General features: G+C 42.2%; 2 protein-coding genes across 2 annotated transcripts in view; one reads left to right on the top strand and one right to left on the bottom strand.

Moving 5' to 3' along the window:
• The window catches only part of LOC106561509 (tripartite motif-containing protein 16), a 22735-nt gene extending 4303 nt beyond the window's left edge, over nt 1–18432 (bottom strand). The window contains 3 exon segments of the mRNA XM_082968307.1: nt 332–565; nt 15814–15909; nt 17783–18432. Coding sequence (XP_082824433.1) covers nt 332–565; nt 15814–15909; nt 17783–18379 — 927 coding nt within the window. The 5' untranslated portion in view covers nt 18380–18432.
• The window catches only part of LOC123731752 (tripartite motif-containing protein 16), a 240257-nt gene that overhangs the window by 13130 nt on the left and 207022 nt on the right, over nt 1–20105 (top strand). The window lies entirely within an intron of this gene.

Genomic DNA, 20105 nt, shown 5'->3' with positions numbered 1-20105 from the left:
AAGAGAGAGAGAGAGAGAGGGACAGAGAGAGAGGGACAGAGAGAGAGGGACAGAGAGAGAGAGGGACAGAGATAGAGAGAGACAGAGATAGAGAGAGACAAAGAGAGGGAGGGACAAAGAGTGACAGAGAGAGAGAGACACAGAGAGGGACACAGAGAGAGAGGGACACAGAGAGAGAGGGACACAGTGAGAGGGACACAGAGAGAGGGACACAGAGAGAGGGACAAAGAGAGAGAGGGACAGAGAGACAGACAGGACAACATAATGATTGAGATGAATAGTTTCACATAAAGTTAATTTCATATCACATGTAACAAGACAGTTTAGTTACCTGGAGGAAATGGATGTGATCCTCTGTGTGTGAGAGCTTCTCCAGCTCAGTGCTTCTCTTCCTCAGCTCAGCTATCTCCTGCTTCAGTTGCTCCAGGAGTCCTTCAGCTTGACTCACTTGAGCCTTCTCTTGGGCTCTGATCAGCTCCTTCACCTCAGAGCTCCTTCTCTCAATGGAGCGGATCAGCTCAGTAAAGATCTGATCACTGTCCTCCACTGCTGCCTGTGCAGAGCGCTGTTAAGAGAGAGAGAGAGACAGAGAGAGAGAGACAGACAGAGGGAGGGACAGAGAGAGAGAGAGAGAGAGACAGAGAGACACTGACTTGTCATCCTCATTACACTAACACCCCCCCTCCTAAAAACACATTGCGTGCCACAACCTCCACATAATCATTATATACAGTTCCCAACACATTTTAGTCATTTAGCAGACACTCTTATCCAGAGTGACTTACAGTAGTGAATGCATACATTTCATACATTTTTTTGTTTTGTTTTTTACTGGCCCCCCGTGGGAATCAAACCCACAACCCTGGCGTTGCACACACTATGCTGGCGTTGCAAACACCAGGCTCTACCAACTGACCAACAGGGAAGGTCACATCATAGTACAATACACCATCCAGCACCACATTCCAACCGTACATCCAGCCCCTCCTCTCCAGCCGTACAGACAGCCCCTCCTCTCCTGCCGTACAGACAAAATCGGACACCGCGATTGCATAAAGGAGTTCTGTATCTATAATTCTTAAAATAATTGTTGGGTTTTTGGTGAAAGTTTATCGTGAGTAATTTAGTAAATTCACCGGAAGTTTGCCCACCGCAAACTTCCGGTGAATTTACTAAATTACTAAATTACATGAACGTCACATGCTAATGTAAAAAGCTGTTTTTTGATATAAATATGAACTTGATTGAACAAAACATGCATGTATTGTATAACATAATGTCCTAGGTGTGTCATCTGATGAAGATCAAAGGTTAGTGCTGCCTTTAGCTGTGGTTTTGGTTTTTGTGACATTATATGCTAGCTTGAAAAATGGGTGTCTGATTATTTCTGGCTGGGTACTCTGCTGACATAATCTAATGTTTTGCTTTCGTTGTAAAGCCTTTTTGAAATCGGACAGTGTGGTTAGGTTAACGAGAGTCTTGTCTTTAAAATCGGACATATCGAGTGCATAGAGGAGGTCTGTATCTATAATTCTTAAAATAATTGTTATGCTTTTTGTGAACGTTTATCGTGAGTAATTTAGTAAAATGTTAGCAAATTCCCCTGAAGTTTGCGGGGGGTATGCTAGTTCTGAACATCACATGCTAATGTAAAAAGCTGGTTTTTGATATAAATATGAACTTGATTGAACAAAACATGCATGTATTGTATAACATAATGTCCTAGGGTTGTCATCTGATGAAGATCATCAAAGGTGAGTGCTGCATTTAGCTGTCTTCTCAGTTTATGTGACATTATATGCTAGCTTGAAAAATGGGTGTCTGATTATTTCTGGCTTGGTACTCTGCTGACATAATCTAATGTTTTGCTTTCGTTGTAAAGCCTTTTTGAAATCGGACAGTGTGGTTAGATTAACGAGAGTCTTGTCTTTAAATAGCTGTAAAATAGTCATATGTTTGAGAAATTGAAGTAATAGGATTTTTAAGGTTTTGAAAATCGCGCCACAGGCTGCAAGTGGCTGTTAAATAGGTGGGACGAATTCGTCCCGCCTAGCCTAGAGAGGTTAACCTGTTAGGGCTAGGGGGCAGCATTGACACGGCTGGATAAAAAACATACCCGATTTAATCTGGTTACCACTCCTACTCAGTAACTAGAATATGCATATACTTATTACATATGGATAGAAAACACCCTAAATTTTCTAAAACTGTTTGAATGGTGTCTGTGAGTATAACAGAACTCAAATGGCAGGTCAAAACCTGAGAGATTCCTTTACAGGAAGTGGCCTGTCTGACCATTTCTGGAACTTCTTTGCCATCTCTATCATTTACTAAGGATCTCTGCTCTAACGTGACACTTCCCACGTCGTCCATAGGCTCTCATAGCCCGGGAAAAAACAGAATGTCGTCATTCCAGCCCCAGGCTGAAACACATTATCGCCTTTCTCAAGTGGCCCATCAAGAGACACTAGCTTATGCGCGTGACCCCGACCGCCCCCGCCTTTGGGATTTTTTCCTCTGTTTGCCGAAAAGGAGATTCCCTGTCGGAATTTTAGCGCTTTTCTACGAGAAAAATGACGTAAAAATTGATTTTAAACAGCGGTTGACATGCTTCCACGTACGGCAATGGAATACTTTGAATTTTATTGTCAGGAATTGCGCCAAGCGCGCGACACTTCTTTACTATTTCGGATAGTGTCTGGAACGCACGAACAAAACGCCGCTATTCGGATATAACGATGGATTATTTTGGACCAAACCAACATTTGTTATTGAAGTAGACGTCCTGGGTGTGCATTCTGACGAAGACAACAAAAGGTAATGACATTTTTATAATAGTAAATATGATTATGGTGAGTGCTAAACTTGCCGGGTGTCTAAATAGCGAGCCCGTGATGCCTGGGCTATCTACTGAGAATATTGCAAAATGTGCTTTCACCAAAAAGCTATTTTAAAATCGGACATATCGAGTGCATAGAGGAGGTCTGTATCTATAATTCTTAAAATAATTGTTATGCTTTTTGTGAACGTTTATCGTGAGTAATTTAGTAAAATGTTAGCGAATTCCCCGTAAGTTTGCGGGGGGTATGCTAGTTCTGAACGTCACATGCTAATGTAAAAAGCTGGTTTTTGATATAAATATGAACTTGATTGAACAAAACATGCATGTATTGTATAACATAATGTCCTAGGGTTGTCATCTGATGAAGATCATCAAAGGTGAGTGCTGCATTTAGCTGTCTTCTGGGTTTTGGTGACATTATATGCTGGCTTGAAAAATGGGTGTCTGATTATTTCTGGCTTGGTACTCTGCTGACATAATCTAATGTTTTGCTTTCGTTGTAAAGCCTTTTTGAAATCGGACAGTGTGGTTAGATTAACGAGAGTCTTATCTTTAAATGGCTGTAAAATAGTCATATGTTTGAGAAATTGAAGTAATATGATTTTGAAGATTTTGAAAATCGCGCCACAGGATGGCAGTGGCTGTTACGTAGGTGGGACGAATTCGTCCCGCCGGTCCCATAGAGGTTAAAGACAAGACTCTCGTTAACCATTTTAGGGCTAGGGCGCAGTATTGACACGGCTGGATAAAAAACATACCCGATTTAATCTGGTTACCACTCCTACCCAGTAACTAGAATATGCATATACTTATTACATATGGATAGAAAACACCCTAAAGTTTCTAAAACTGTTTGAATGGTGTCTGTGAGTATAACAGAACTCAAATGGCAAGTCAAAACCTGAGAGATTCCTTTACAGGAAGTGGCCTGTCTGACCATTTCTTGAACTTCTTTTCCATCTCTATCATTTACTAAGGATCTCTGCTCTAACGTGACACTTCCCACGTCGTCCATAGGCGCTCAGAGCCCGGGAAAAAACAGAATGTCGTCATTCCAGCCCCAGGCTGAAACACATTATCGCCTTTCTCAAGTGGCCGATCAAGGGACACTGGGCTTATGCGCGTGACCCGACCGCCCCCGCCTTTGGGATTTTTTCCTCTGTTTGCCGAAAAGGAGATTCCCTGTCGGAATATTATCGCTTTTCTACGAGAAAAATGGCGTAAAAATTGATTTTAAACAGCGGTTGACATGCTTCGAAGTACGGTAATGGAATATTTAGAATTTTATTGTCACGAATTGCGCCATGCGCGCGACACTTCTTTACTATTTCGGATAGTGTCTGGAACGCACGAACAAAACGCCGCTATTCGGATATAACGATGGATTATTTTGGACCAAACCAACATTTGTTATTGAAGTAGCAGTCCTGGGTGTGCATTCTGACGAAAACAACAAAAGGTAATCAAACTTTTATAATAGTAAATATGATTATGGTGAGTGCTAAACTTGCCGGGTGTCTAAATAGCGAGCCCGTGATGCTATGTACTTAGAATATTGCAAAATGTGCTTTCACCAAAAAGCTATTTTAGCATCGGACATATCGAGTGCATAGAGGAGGTCTGTATCTATAATTCTTAAAATAATTGTTATGCTTTTTGTGAACGTTTATCGTGAGTAATTTAGTAAAATGTTAGCCTTTTTGAAATCGGACAGTGTGGTTAGATTAACGAGAGTCTTGTCTTTAAATAGCTGTAAAGTAGTCATATGTTTGAGAAATTGAAGTTAATAGGATTTTTAAGGTTTTGAAAATCGCGCCACAGGCTGCAAGCGTCCCACCTAGCCCATAGAGGTTAATCTAACCACACTGTCCGATTTCAAAAAGGCTTTACAACGAAAGCAAAACGTTCGATTATGTCAGCAGAGTACCCAGCCAGAAATAATCAGACACCCATTTTTCAAGCTAGCATATAATGTCACAAAAACCCAGAAGACAGCTAAATGCAGCACTAACCTTTGATGATCTTCATCAGATGACACACCTAGGACATTATGTTATACAATACATGCATGTTTTGTTCAATCAAGTTCATATTTATATCAAAAACCAGCTTTTTACATTAGCATGTGACGTTCAGAACTAGCATACCCCCCGCAAACTTCCGGCGAATTGACTAACAATTTACTAAATTACTCACGATAAACGTTCACAAAAAGCATAACAATTATTTTAAGAATTATAGATACAGAACTCCTCTATGCACTCGATATGTCCGATTTTAAAATAGCTTTTCGGTGAAAGCACATTTTGCAATATTCTAAGTAGATAGCCCGGCATCACAGGGCTAGCTATTTAGACACCCAGCAAGTTTAGCCTTCACCAAACTCCGATTTACTATTAGAAAAGTTTGATTACCTTTGGTGTTCTTCGTCAGAATGCACTCCCAGGACTTCTACTTCAATAACAAATGTAGGTTTGGTCCAAAATAATCCATAGTTATGTTCCAACAGCGGCGTTTTGTTCATGCGTTCAAGACACTATCCGAATGGTAAATAAGGGTCACGCGCACGGCGCATTTCGTGACAAAAGATTTCTAAATATTTCATTACCGTACTTCGAAGCATGTCAACCGCTGTTTAAAATCAATTTTTATGCCATTTTTCTCGTAAAAAAGCGATAATATTCCGACCGGGAATCTGCAATTAGGTAAACAGACGAAAGAAAATAAATCACTGGGTCGACTCGGGCACGCACCTAAGCCCTTTGTCCTCTGATCGGCCACTTGGCAAAGGCGATAATGTGTTTCAGCCAGAGGCTACCTCGATATCGTTCAGCTTTTTCCCGGGCTCTGAGAGCCTATGGGAGCCGTAGGAAGTGTCACGTTACAGCTAAGATCCTCAGTCTTCAATAAACAGAGGCAAGAACAACAACACTTTGTCAGACAGGCCACTTCCTGCATGAAATCTTCTCAGGTTTTTGCCTGCCATATGAGTTCTGTTATACTCACAGACACCATTCAAACAGTTTTAGAAACTTTAGGGTGTTTTCTATCCAAAGCCAATAATTATATGCATATTCTAGTTACTGGGCAGGAGTAGGAACCAGATTAAATCGGGTATGTTTTTTATCCGGCCGTGTAAATACTGCCCCCTAGCCCTAACAGGTTAAAAACCCACTACCCCATTCCACTACTTTGACCCTATCTGCTCCTGCACCATGCCAACTAACCCTACACTCTTTAAAAACCCACTACCCCATTCCACTACTTTGACCCTATCTGCTCCTGCACCATGCCAACTAACCCTACACTCGTTAAAAACCCACTACCCCATTCCACTACTTTCACCCTATCTGCTCCTGCACCATGCCAACGACCTGGAGGACGGGACACCACCACTCAACACACCCTGTAACTCTTCTGAAGTCAAATCTCATGTGACCAAATACTTCTCTGGTTCTGAGCTCTTCTCCACTCCTTCTACCTCACTTAACTCTCCCTCATTCATTTCCATTTCACCTACAGAACTCAGTCTGGTGCACGGCTCTCTCTGTTTGCACTTGAATTATAACATTTGAAATGTCTCTATTCTTTTGAAAATAAATGTTGTGTAATGTTTACTGTTCATTCATGATTGTTTATTATCTACTTCACTTGCTTTGCATAGTAAAGATATGTTTCCCATGCCAATAAAGATCTTTGAATTGAATTGAGAGAGAGAGAGATCCATGTTAATGTATAGGGGACATGAGTCAGTCATGGTTACTCATGGTTATGTGATGAGGTAGCCCCGCCTGTGACTTTTAAATCAGTGTCGGCCCAATAGGGAATGTCCTCTTGATGTAATGGTCAATGTTACGTTCCCCAGTTTCTGTTGTGGTTTGTGTATTATCATGTATGTATTTCAGGAGATGGATTCCTGAAGTTCTCAACGAGCAGCTGATTGGTCAATCAACATTGATTGTTTGGAGAGCTGACCCCGCCCCCCCCCTCATCAGGACGCAGCTGTCTCCAATTACTAACTTCTTCTGAAGCTATATAAGCCCCAGTTCTGTTGCTCAGAAGGGAGATGATTGCTGAGAGACAAGGCTAATGGCTGAGGGTTATAGCATGTTGGTTGTTTCCAAGAATTTTGGTATGTACTGTGTCCGTTGTTGCTGAGGGAGCTGATTGGTTGTGTGTGTCAATAGGATGCAGTGTTTTGATTATTGACTTACATTTGTGTAATTCTGTTTCATTTGTTCCCAGGGGGGAAGGGGAAGGCACCTAGGGAGTGTTTAGGCAAGAGGCCCGCGGGCATACATAGACCCGTAGTATGTACTATGTCTATGCACACTAGGAAAGACCTGGGCGGACCAACCCCTGTATTTTGGTTAGTGCACCAGGTGGTGCTAAATAGGTAAGTAGTGGGTAGTCAGGTAAGGTAGGAGAGGGGGCTTTGATATTTACTTTCTTTGCTTTGGTTCCGTCCAGCCCCTTTTTCCCAAACCTTATCACGTGAAGGAATAAATTCCCTGTTAACGGTATTCTCTGCCTATTCGTCATACTTGTTCCCACCTACATTTTCCTACCTTATTCACAACAAGGAGAGTTGAGTTGTAGCAGGGTGTTGCGTTCCCTCTTTCTAGAGGCGTGCGTAACATAATGGGGGCTCATCCGGGATCCCATTAAACCCCCCCGGACCCTGCTGCACTGAGCTTTCTGTGATTTGTGAGTAAAGGGTGACTAGTTTAGTTTGTTGTTAGTTCAGTGTTGAGCGTCATAGCATTAGCTATTTGTTGGCTCTTGTGTTTGGTGTAGTAGTTTACAATGGCTACTTTTGATGTACAATCCTTTTTGGATAACCCGTCGTGGGAGGTGTTTAATAAGTGTCGTAAAAGTGATTTAATGACCTTGGCTGACCATTATTCATTGTCTATTTCGCACAATTTAGTTAAGGCGGAGGTTAAGAAACTAGTGTTAAATGTATTGTTAGAAGAGGAGGTGCTTGTGTTACCGCTGCCTGAACCTACTACCCCTGTAGGGGATGTTGCTGCTCCTGTAAGCCCGTCGGTTTCTGAGACCGAAGGCGAGGCTAAAGCTCCAGCCACATTGCCCCGTTTTGATCCGCTCTCCCCACTGTCAACTGGTGATGCCAGAAGGGATGTCCGTTCTATACAGTTTCAACTGGAAGCGGAAGAGAGAGCCCAAATTAGGCGAGAAAATCTCCAGTTAGAAATCTGTAAAATAGAGGCTGAAAAAGAAAGAGAACAGCGGCAGTTGGAAATCTGTAAAATAGAGGCAGAAAGAGAACAGCGGCAGATGGATTTCAAAATGCGCCAAATGGAATTGGAGGCAGAGACAGCGAGGCTAGCCTTTGTTCCTACTGTGCCTGTTAGTGAGTCGTCCTCACCAGCTGGAGCTTCCAACACGTTTGACATTAGTAGGCAGATTGCCTTAGTACCTTTGTTTAGAGAATCAGAGGTTGACTCCTATTTTTGTGTGTTTGAACGTATAGCCGTAGCCTTGAAATGGCCTGAAGAAGTATGGTGCTTATTACTTCAGTGTAAATTAACTGGAAAAGCCCAAGAGGTTTTATCAGCGCTACCTTTGGAAGATAGTTTGAACTATGAAGTGGTCAAAGCTACCGTTCTTCGTGCTTATGAGCTTGTGCCTGAGGCATACCGACAGAGATTTAGGTCTCATAGAAAGTCTCCTAGTAAGACTTATGTGGAATTTGCTAGAGACAAGGGAAATCTGTTTGATAAATGGCATGCTGCTAGTAAGGTAACTGATTTCAACTCTCTCCGGGAGTTAATTTTGTTGGAAGAGTTTAAAAATTGCTTACCCGAACGCATTGTAGTATACCTAAATGAACAGAAAGTATCCTCCCTGTCAGAAGCGTCTGTGTTGGCAGACGAGTTTGTGTTGACGCACAAGAGTGTGTTTTCGGCTCATACTGAGATTAGAGCTACTGAGTTGCCTACTTTTAGTCCCAGTCGGCCCACAGTATATCAAGCACGCCAGAAAAATGAGCGTCCCTGTTTCTATTGTCATAAAGTGGGACATGTGATTAATGATTGCTTCCTACTAAAACGCAAACAAGGGATGCCTTTTCGTGCCAAGCCGCCAACAGGTGTTGGGCTAATTCGTACTGTTGTGAGGTCTGAAACAAAACAGGTGCCTCAGAGTAAATGTAGTTTGAAAGTCTCAGTACCCGACCACAGTTACGAACCGTTCATTTTTGAGGGGTTTGTGTCCATAGCGAATGACGAAGCATCTCAGCGTCCTGTTAAAATCCTTAGAGATACAGGGGCGGCGCAGTCATTTATATTGTTTGATGTGTTGCCCTTATCCGACAATACATACTGTGGTTCCAGTGTGTTAGTTCAGGGTATTGAAATGGGTTTTGTCCCAGTGCCGTTGCACTTTGTGAATGTACACTCTGAGTTAATCAGTGGAATATTCAGAGTAGGGGTACGTCCTAAGTTGCCAGTAAAAAGTGTGACCTTTATAATGGGTAACGATATTGCTGGAGGAAAGGTAGTACCCGTATTGGAAGTGTTGGATAAAAGTGACCACTCTCTCTCCAATGAGTTGGCACAGAGTTATCCCCATGTGTTCCCCGCTTGTGCTGTCACTCGTGCTCAGGCAAGACAAATGGGTGACGTGATAGATTTGTCAAAAACTGTTTTGTTTAAAGAAGTTGATCAAGAGGATGGGTTGTGTACTACCTCTAAGAAGCTGATCACCTCTGACAAACAGCCCAGGGGAAGTGAAATCGCGCCCCAATTACATGACATTCTTTTGACTGTCACCCCCGAGAAGGTGATTGAATGTCAAAAGGGAGACATCAGTCTTCGCAAGTGTTTTGCTTCGGTAACTTCCATTGAGGAAGCTAAAACTAAAGAGACTGCCTACTTTATGGAAGCAGGAGTTTTGATGCGTAAATGGGCAGCTCATGACACCGTTAGTGACTGGAGTGAAGTGTGTCAAGTGGTTGTTCCTACACCATTCCGACAGCAGGTGCTGTCACTCGCCCATGACCAGGCGTGGTCCGGACACTTAGGGATCACGAAGACATAACCGAGTCCTTCGACATTTTTTTGGGCCAGGTTTGAAGTCTGACGTTGTCCAATTCTGTAAGACATGCCACGTATGTCAACTCACTGGGAAAGCGAATCAAACACTTCCACGTGCGCCGCTCTGCCCGATTCCTGTGGTGGGGGAACCGTTTGAAAAAGTGATAATTGATTGTGTAGGTCCATTGCCGAAAACCAGGTCAGGTAACCAGTTCTTACTAACAATAATGTGCAGTGCTACTCGATACCCAGAGGCTATTCCTCTACGGACAATAACGGCTAAGACTGTGGTGAAGGCATTAGTGAAGTTCTTCTCTACGTTTGGACTCCCTAAAGTAATCCAAACTGACCAGGGATCCAACTTTATGTCAAAGCTGTTCTCTAGTGTGTTAAAGACGCTGTGTATTTCCCATCAGGTCTCCAGTCCGTATCATCCAGAGAGTCAAGGGGCTCTCGAACGCTGGCATCAGACGCTGAAGGCAATGCTACGCAAGTATTGCATGGATACCAGTACTGATTGGGATGAGGGGGTGCCCTTTGTCTTATTTGCTATTAGGGAAACAATACAAGAGTCCTTAGGGTTCAGCCCTGCTGACCTTGTGTTTGGACACACCCCACGGGGTCCGCTAAAGGTTTTGAAGGAGCATATCTTATCTCCTACACCCAGTAGCGCCCCTAAAAATGTGTTGGATTATGTCAGTAAGATGCGGGAGAGACTGCACGCTGCAGGTGCATTAGCCCAAAAGTCTCTCTCCTCTACTCAAAAACGCATGAAGTTGCATTATGACAAAAAGGCTGTTGGCCGTTCTTTTGCACCAGGTGATCAAGTTTTAGTTTTGTTGCCAATCGTTTCCCTCCAATAACCGGCAGTCAAGTCAGCGTCAGAAATTAAATAATTAAAATTAGAAAACATTGGTAAAATATTATATTGTCATTTAAAGAATTATAGATTTACATCTCTTGAACGCAATCAACTTGCCAGATTTAAAAATAACCTTACTGGGAAATCACACTTTGCAATAATCTGAGCACTGCGCCCAGAAAAATACGCGTTGCGATACAGACTAGACGTCATGTTGGGGAGATCTAAAATCGAAAATACTATGTAAATAATCCATTACCTTTGATTCTCTTCATCAGATGTCACTTCCAGGTATCACAGGTCCATAACGAATGTAGTTTTGTTCAAAAAAGCTCATCATTTATGTCCAAAAATCTCCGTCTCGTTAGCACATGATGTAAGCCAGCCGGACTTCTCGTCATGAACGAGGGGAAAAAATATATTTCCGTTCGTTCAAACATGTCAAACGTTGTATAGCATAAATCATTAGGGCCTTTTTTAACCAGAACATGAATAATATTCAAGGTGGACGAATGCATACTCTTTTATAACGTATTGGAACGAGGGTACCCAACATGAAGTAGCGCGCCAGGTGTCTAATGGGACATCACCGTTCCATGGCTCTTGTTCGGTCAGATCTCCCTCCAGAAGACTCAAAACACTTTGTAAAGGCTGGTGACATCTAGTGGAAGCAATAGGAAGTGCCAAAATATTCCTAAACCCCTGTGTTTTTCAATGGGATAGGTTTAAAGTCAATACAACACATCAGGTATCCACTTCCTGTCAGAAAATGTCTCAGGGTTTTGCCTGCCAAATGAGTTCTGTTATACACAGACACCATTCAAACAGTTTTGGAAACTTTAGAGTGTTTTCTATCCATATATAATAAGTATATGCATATTCTAGTTACTGGGTAGGATTAGTAACCAGATTAAATCGGGTACATTTTTTTTATCCAGACGTGCAAATGCTGCCCCCTAGACCCAACAGGTTAACATGCTGAAAGCATATTATATGCGTGATTCTCCCAACAGCTCCTCAAGAAAGCCTGTCCAGCCCGCCGTTTCCAGTGTGGCTGCGGTGGTGCTGAAGCCTGGCTGGTATCTAGAGGAGGATAAGGAGGATGGGTTGGAGTTACGCCATACGTTACAGCAGTGTGAACGCTTATGTAATTCAGAGATGCTGAAAAAGTTACCATCTCAAATGGAACATTTGGATAAAGACCAAACTAAGGATCTTATCTTATTGATAAACAGTTTTCTCACTGTGTTTCAGGATGTTCCAAGTCGCACGTCCATCTTGGAACATGACGTGGATGTGGGGGACGCTGTTCCTATAAGTCAGCATCCGTACCGGGTTAATGCAAAGAAAAGGGAGGTAATGAAAAGTGAGGTAGCTTATTTATTACAGAATGACATGGCAAAACCCAGTAACAGCTCCTGGAGTTCCCCGTGTATTCTTGTTCCTAAGCCTGACGGTACGTCTCGCTTATGTACGGACTATCGTCGAGTAAATGCCGTTACAAAGTCTGATTCTTTTCCTCTACCTCGCTTAGATGACTGCATTGATAGAATTGGCTCTGCTGCTTACGTTAGTAAATTAGATTTGCTAAAAGGTTATTGGCAGGTGCCTTTGACCTCTCGAGCTTCTGACATCTCGGCTTTCGTTACGCCAGATAACTTCGTACAATATTCTGTGATGCCCTTTGGAATGTGTAATGCACCTGCTACTTTTCAGCGGTTAGTTAACATTGTTTTTGCCGATGTACCAAATTGTACTGCTTATCTTGACGATGTGGTAATACATTCGTCTACTTGGTCTGATCATTTCGCCACCTTGAAAAGTGTGTTTCAGCGGTTGGCGAATGCTTCTTTAACCTGTTGGGTCTAGGGGGCAGCATTTGCACGTCTGGATAAAAAAAATGTACCCGATTTAATCTGGTTACTAATCCTACCCAGTAACTAGAATATGCATATACTTATTATATATGGATAGAAAACACTCTAAAGTTTCCAAAACTGTTTGAATGGTGTCTGTGAGTATAACAGAACTCATTTGGCAGGCAAAACCCTGAGACATTTTCTGACAGGAAGTGGATACCTGATGTGTTGTATTGACTTTAAAGCTATCCCATTGAAAAACACAGGGGTTTAGGAATATTTTGGCACTTCCTATTGCTTCCACTAGATGTCACCAGCCTTTACAAAGTGTTTTGAGTCTTCTGGAGGGAGATCTGACCGAACAAGAGCCATGGAACGGTGATGTCCCATTAGACACCTGGCGCGCTACTTCATGTTGGGTACCCTCGTTCCAATACGTTATAAAAGGCTATGCATTCGTCCACCTTGAATATTATTCATGTTCTGGTTAAAAAAGGCCCTAATGATTTATGCTATACAACGTTTGACATGTTTGAACGAACGGAAATATATTTTTTCCCCTCGTTCATGACGAGAAGTCCGGCTGGATTACATCATGTGCTAACGAGACGGAGATTTTTGGACATAAATGATGAGCTTTTTTGAACAAAACTACATTCGTTATGGACCTGTGATACCTGGAAGTGACATCTGATGAAGAGAATCAAAGGTAATGGATTATTTACATAGTATTTTCGATTTTAGATCTCCCCAACATGACGTCTAGTCTGTATCGCAACGCGTATTTTTCTGGGCACAGTGCTCAGATTATTGCAAAGTGTGATTTCCCAGTAAGGTTATTTTTAAATCTGGCAAGTTGATTGCGTTCAAAAGATGTAAATCTATAATTCTTTAAATGACAATATAATATTTTACCAATGTTTTCTAATTTTAATTATTTAATTTGTGACGCTGACTTGACTGCCGGTTATTGGAGGGAAACGATTTCCTCAACATCAATGCCATAGTAAAACGCTGTTTTTGTATATAAATATGAACTTGATAGAACTAAAAATGCATGCATTGTCTAACATAATGTCCTAGGAGTGTCATCTGATGGAGATTGTAAAAGGTTAGTGTATCATTTTAGCTGGTTTTATGGTTTTGGTGACCCTGTCTTTGACTTGACAAAACATTACACACAACTCTTGTAAATGTACTGTCCTAACATACTCTAAATTTATGCTTTCGCCGTAAAACCTTTTTGAAATCGTAAAACGTGGTTAGATTAAGGAGATGTTTATCTTTCAAATGGTGTAACATAGTTGTATTTTTGAAAAATTTGAATTTTGACATTTATTTGGATTCAAATTTGCCGCTCTTGAAATGCACCTGCTGTTGATGGAGTGCACCACAGGTGGCACGCTAGCGTCCCACCTAGCCCCAAGAGGTTAACCCTCAATTTGGCCAAGTGTGAGTTTGGGAAGGCTACAGTGACTTACTTAGGGAAACAAGTGGGACGAGGTCAAGTGCGCCCAGTAACTGGCAAAGTGGAAGCAATTGTTGCTTTTCCTGCTCCCACGACTCGCCGCCAGTTGCGCAGATTCCTGGGGATGGTAGGTTACTATCGTACTTTCTGTAAGAATTTCTCGACGGTAGTAGCTCCCCTTTCATCTCTGCTTAGTCCGAAGGTACCATTTAAGTGGTCCCAGGACTGTAACTATGCTTTTGAGTCCGCTAAAGCGCTACTTTGTAGTGCCCCAGTGCTTGCCGCCCCCAACTTTGACAAACCTTTTAAGTTGGAGGTAGACGCTAGTATAGTGGGGGTGGGTGCGGTTCTCTTGCAGGAAGATGAAGATGGAGTGGATCGACCCGTCAGTTTCTTCTCCCGTAAGTTCAACTCGTGTCAGTCAAGGTACTCCACAATTGAACAGGAAACGCTGGCTTTATTGCTAGCATTACAGTTCTTTGAGGTATATGTGGGTTCCAGTGCCTTGCCTGTAATGGTCTTCACGGACCATAATCCTTTGGTGTTCTTAAAGCAAATGTACAATCAGAACCGCCGCCTTATGCGGTGGGCTCTGATTGTACAAGGATATAATGTACAAATAGCCTATGTGAAGGGCTCGGCAAATGTGGTTGCCGACGCTCTATCACGGGTTTAGTAACTGGGGAAGCGTTGATTTTTGTTATTGCAAACTGAATGTTTGCATTTTTTGTGTTGGGCGTGTTACGTTCCCCAGTTTCTGTTGTGGTTTGTGTATTATCATGTATGTATTTCAGGAGATGGATTCCTGAAGTTCTCAACGAGCAGCTGATTGGTCAATCAACATTGATTGTTTGGAGAGCTGACCCCGCCCCCCCCTCATCAGGACGCAGCTGTCTCCAATTACTAACTTCTTCTGAAGCTATATAAGCCCCAGTTCTGTTGCTCAGAAGGGAGATGATTGCTGAGAGACAAGGCTAATGGCTGAGGGTTATAGCATGTTGGTTGTTTCCAAGAATTTTGGTATGTACTGTGTCCGTTGTTGCTGAGGGAGCTGATTGGTTGTGTGTGTCAATAGGATGCAGTGTTTTGATTATTGACTTACATTTGTGTAATTCTGTTTCATTTGTTCCCAGGGGGGAAGGGGAAGGCACCTAGGGAGTGTTTAGGCAAGAGGCCCGCGGGCATACATATACCCGTAGTAGTTTGCTGTCTATGCACACTAGGAAAGACCTGGGCGGACCAACCCCTGTATTTTGGTTAGTGCACCAGGTGGTGCTAAATAGGTAAGTAGTGGGTAGTCAGGTAAGGTAGGAGAGGGGGCTTTGATATTTACTTTCTTTGCTTTGGTTCCGTCCAGCCCCTTTTTCCCAAACCTTATCACGTGAAGGAATAAATTCCCTGTTAACGGTATTCTCTGCCTATTCGTCATACTTGTTCCCACCTACATTTTCCTACCTTATTCACAACAAGGAGAGTTGAGTTGTAGCAGGGTGTTGCGTTCCCTCTTTCTAGAGGCGTGCGTAACAGTCAAGATGTTGGTTTATCCCACGGTAGACCTGGGTTCATATCCAGTCAGTTACATTAAGCAGTCTATTCTCTGAAATGGGTCAAGACAGCCTGTTCCCAACAGTGGGGTCAGTGGGATTGGATAGGGACCCCTCTCCCTCTCTCTGACTGGAGGAGAGAAGTGAAATGGTGTGTCTCCTCTGGTCAACAATACTCACCTTGAAAGACTCCACAGCCTGTTGGAGCTCCTTCAGCTCCTTCTCTCTCTCCTGGAATCTCTGCTGGACCTTCTACTGACTCATCCCCAGCTGCCTCTGTGGAGAATCACTCTTCAATGAGCTATCAAGCTTTATTTGTCCAGTAGATCAATAGTATAGTAATGTGACATAGGGCCCATAGAGAGGAAGGATTCAAATGTGTTGGTGTGAAATGATATTTATATGTTGCTATGTGAATGATTATAGTTTTACAGTCAGCCTACATGTATCAATGAGTTGAGACTGAACTTTGGACATATAAAAGAGCATTCAGAATGATAATAGTGTTTGACTTTAGAAAATGGTGATACATTTGGAGAATCTGGGTTAAAACCTGTTGGGGCTAGGGGGCAGTATTGAGAATTTTGAAAAAAATATGTGCCCATATTAAACTGCCTCCTACACAAACTCAGAAGCTAGGATATGCATATTATTATTATATTTGGATGGAAAACACTCTGAAGTTTCTAAAACTGTTTGAATGGTGTCTGTAAGTATAACAGAACTCATATGGCAGTCAAAACCCTGAGACAAATCCTAACAGGATGTGGTAATCTGATGTGTGGAATCACTTTCAAGCCTTTGTCTATGAAACACACTGAGTTAGGATTCATGTAGCACTTCCTAAGGCTTCCACTAGATGTCAACAGTCTTTACAAAGTGGTTTCAGTCTTCTCCGGTAAAAACTGACCGAACGAGAAGCCTGGAAATTTTGTCATAAGCGGATTGCCTATATTACTATGATGCGCGTGCATGTGGGGACTCTTTCGTTCTGAAACGTTTTATAAGACAATGCAATCGTCCGCCTTGAATATTATTGAAGTTCTGATTGAAAAAGGCCCTAAAGATTTATGCTATACAACGTTTGACATTTTTGAACAAACGTAAATATTATTTTTTTTGCACTTTCGTGGCGACATGTTCCGCGCGCTTCGTACATTTGGAGTAGCCTTCGGAACGCGCTAACAAGAAGGAGCTATTTGGAGATAAATTATGAGCTTTTTCGAACAAAACAACATTTGTTGTGGACCTGGGATTCCTGGAAGTGACTTCTGATGAAGATAATCAAAGGTAAGTGAATATTTACAACACTATATTTGATTTTAGATGACTCCAAGATGGCGCTACCCTGTATCGCCTAGCCTATTTTTCTGAGCATAGTACCTCGTTTATTGCAAAGTGTGATTTCCCAGTAAAGTTATTTTTTAAATCTGGCAATGCGGTTGCATTCACGATATGTTAATCTATAATTCTTTGAATGACAATATTATATTTTACCAATGTTTTCGAATAGTAATTTTTTTATTTGTTGTGCTGATTCACTGGCGGTATTGGACGGAAAATATTTTCTGAACATCACCGCCATTGTAAAATGCTGTTTTTGGATATAAATATGAACTTGATAGAACAAAAAATGCATGTACTGTCTGACATAATGTCCTAGGAGTGTCATCTGATGAAGATTGTCAAAGGATAGTGCATAATTTTAACTGGTTTTCTGCTTTTGGTGACGCCTGTCTTTGCATTGAAAATGGCTGTATGTAATGTTTTGTCAATGTACTGTCCTAACATAATCTAACTTTATGCTTTCGCCGTAAAGCCTTTTTGAAATCGAACAACGTGGTTAGATTAAGGAGATGTTTATCTTTCAAAGGGTGTATGTTGTATGTTTGAGAAATTTGAATTATGACATTTAATAGTTTTCAAATTTGGCGGTCTGATATTTCACTGGCTGTTGATAGTGTGTACCAGGGGTGCCCACGTAGCCCATAGAAGTTAACATATCTATATAAACAAGGTTTGTGTTCATATTTGTTCTGCTGAGGATCCATTTCATTTGAATGATCTCATATTCAAACAGCCTTAGTTCCTACTGTATCTTTAATTCTTTGTTTATCAGACAGTCACCAACAAGTTGTTCTGGTCTTACCTGTTTCTCAGTCCTCTCTGCTGCAGCTGACACTGTATCATGGGCTTTATGTTCATCCATTGTACACAGATAACAGATACACTGCTGATCGGTACGACAGTAAACCTCCAGCAGTTTGTCATGATGAGAGCAGATCTTCTCCTGTAGTTGTACGGTGGCTTTGACCAGCTTGTGCTTCTTCAAAGCAGGAAATTCATAGTGAGATAGGAGGTGAGTCTCACAGTAAGAGGCCAGACACGGCAGACAGGACATGAGTGCTTTCTGCTTTCTGGTCCCAGGGCAGACATCACATGCCACATCTCCAGGTCCAGCATAGCACAGAAGAGGAGGGGGAGCAGCCTGGAGTCCTGTCTTCTTCAGTTTCTCCACCAGCTCAGCCAACATGTTATTTTTCCTCAGATTAGGCCTTGGAGTGAAGGTCTCTCTGCACTGAGGACAGCTATAGACCCCTTTCAGAACATCCTGATCCCAGCAGCCCTCAATACAGATTCTACAGTAATTGTGTCCACAGGCAGTAGTGACCGGCTCCTTCAGTAGATCCAGACAGACAGAACAACAGAACTGGTCCTGGTCCTGCAGAACTCCCTGCTGAGCCATTTGGACGGTTGTTCACTCTCACACAGACAGACGACACAGAGACTCAGATCAGTTTCGTTTTCTCAGAAAATAGTTTGTGGGAGGGGGGAGGGACTTCCTGGTTCTGCCAGAGGGGTGGGGTTAAAGGGAGGGAAGGACGGAGTGAGAGAGGGAGGGAGGGTTTAGAGGAAGGGAGGGAGAGAGAGAGAGAACTGCATGCAACATCGAGAAGGAGACTAATATTTTAGTTCCTAGGTTAGGACCTAGGACCTGTGGAATAAATCTAACAAATGTGAGTTGTTAGAATATATAAAGGTTAACACTTTCTATGAAGTACATATTATAATTATTTTAATGACTTTTATAATGCCTAATAATACAGTTATGTGTTATAACACTGATTATAAGTGTCTATAATAATTCATAAGTGGTAATGGGGTGGGGGGGGCTTGATAGTGATACAATGTACTGTAGTTGAAATGAATACTGTATGTATTCACTGATCATTGAGGATGAGGTAATACTTTACATTACAGTGTGGTTATTAATGCAACCGCTGTGACAGATTTCATAAAGCTTCACAGGGAAAGCACCCTTTGCAATAATCTGAGTACGCGCTCAGAAAAATACACTAGGCAATACAGATACCCGCCATTTTGGAGTCATCTGAAATCATAAATAGCATTATAAATATTCACTTATCTTTGATGATCTTCATCAGAATGCACTCCCAGGGATCCCAGGTCTACAATAAATGTTGTTTTGTTCAATAAAGTCCATCATTTATGTCCAAATACCTCCTTTTTGTTAGTGCGTTCAGTCAGCTACTCCAAATGTAGGAAGCGCGCCGATTCCAATGTCTTCAAAAATGTAATGGAACACAGCTACCTCCTCACGTGAATGCGCGGCACTGAAGTCATATTCTTTTCTGAGTCACCAACTTCCCGGCCTTCTCGTTCGCTCTCTGTTAACTGTAGAAGCCTGAAACAACGTTGTAAAGACTGTTGACATCTAGTGGAAGCCTTAGGAAGTGCAAAATGAACCCTAAGTCACTGTATACCGAAAGGCAATCACTTGAAAAAACTACAAGCCTTAGATAATATGCAAATCCTACCTTCTGGGCCCGAGTACCAGGCTGTTTAATTTGGGCATGCTTTTCATCCAGAATTCCGAATGCTGCCCCTAGTGAAGTTAACAGACATTTGAAGTTAGAACAACAGAACATTGACATGACAAGAGCAACAGTGAACAATGGTGGAGAAACAACAGACCCAAACACAATCAAGCAGTATGGTGGAAGCAGGAAGAAACGAGAGGAACCTGCTGAACAATCTGAAAAGACTGACAGTAGGATTAGCATCCCCATTCCACCCCAGATAATAACTAAAGAAGAAGTTCAGAGATCCCTCTCATTCAGGAGAATCAGACCTCCACCAGAAATAGCACTCTGTGGATGGACCCTTCATCTGACATTAGGAGAAGTCATCTGGGACTCGAAAGAATGCAACTTGACAATCACTAAAGGAGAGGACACTTGGCTGATCACCATGGACAAGTGTGATCAAGAGGAAGGCAGAGAATATATAGTAGAAATAGTGAGTACTAAATGGACTGAAAGGAATAGTGTAACTATCATCCGAATTGGTCTCACGCTGGTACCAGACCAGGAAAGGACTGTAACAACAGAAAAGACAGGAACAGTAACAGATGCTTTGAACACCACAGCTGTTACCCCTAGATTGCCACC

This window comes from Salmo salar, chromosome 23 (genome assembly GCF_965601325.2).
Source record: "Salmo salar chromosome 23, fSalSal1, whole genome shotgun sequence".
Lineage (NCBI taxonomy): Eukaryota > Metazoa > Chordata > Actinopteri > Salmoniformes > Salmonidae > Salmo > Salmo salar.
The sequence above is the reverse complement of the archived record's forward strand: the minus strand, read 5'-3'. Positions and strand labels throughout refer to the sequence as shown.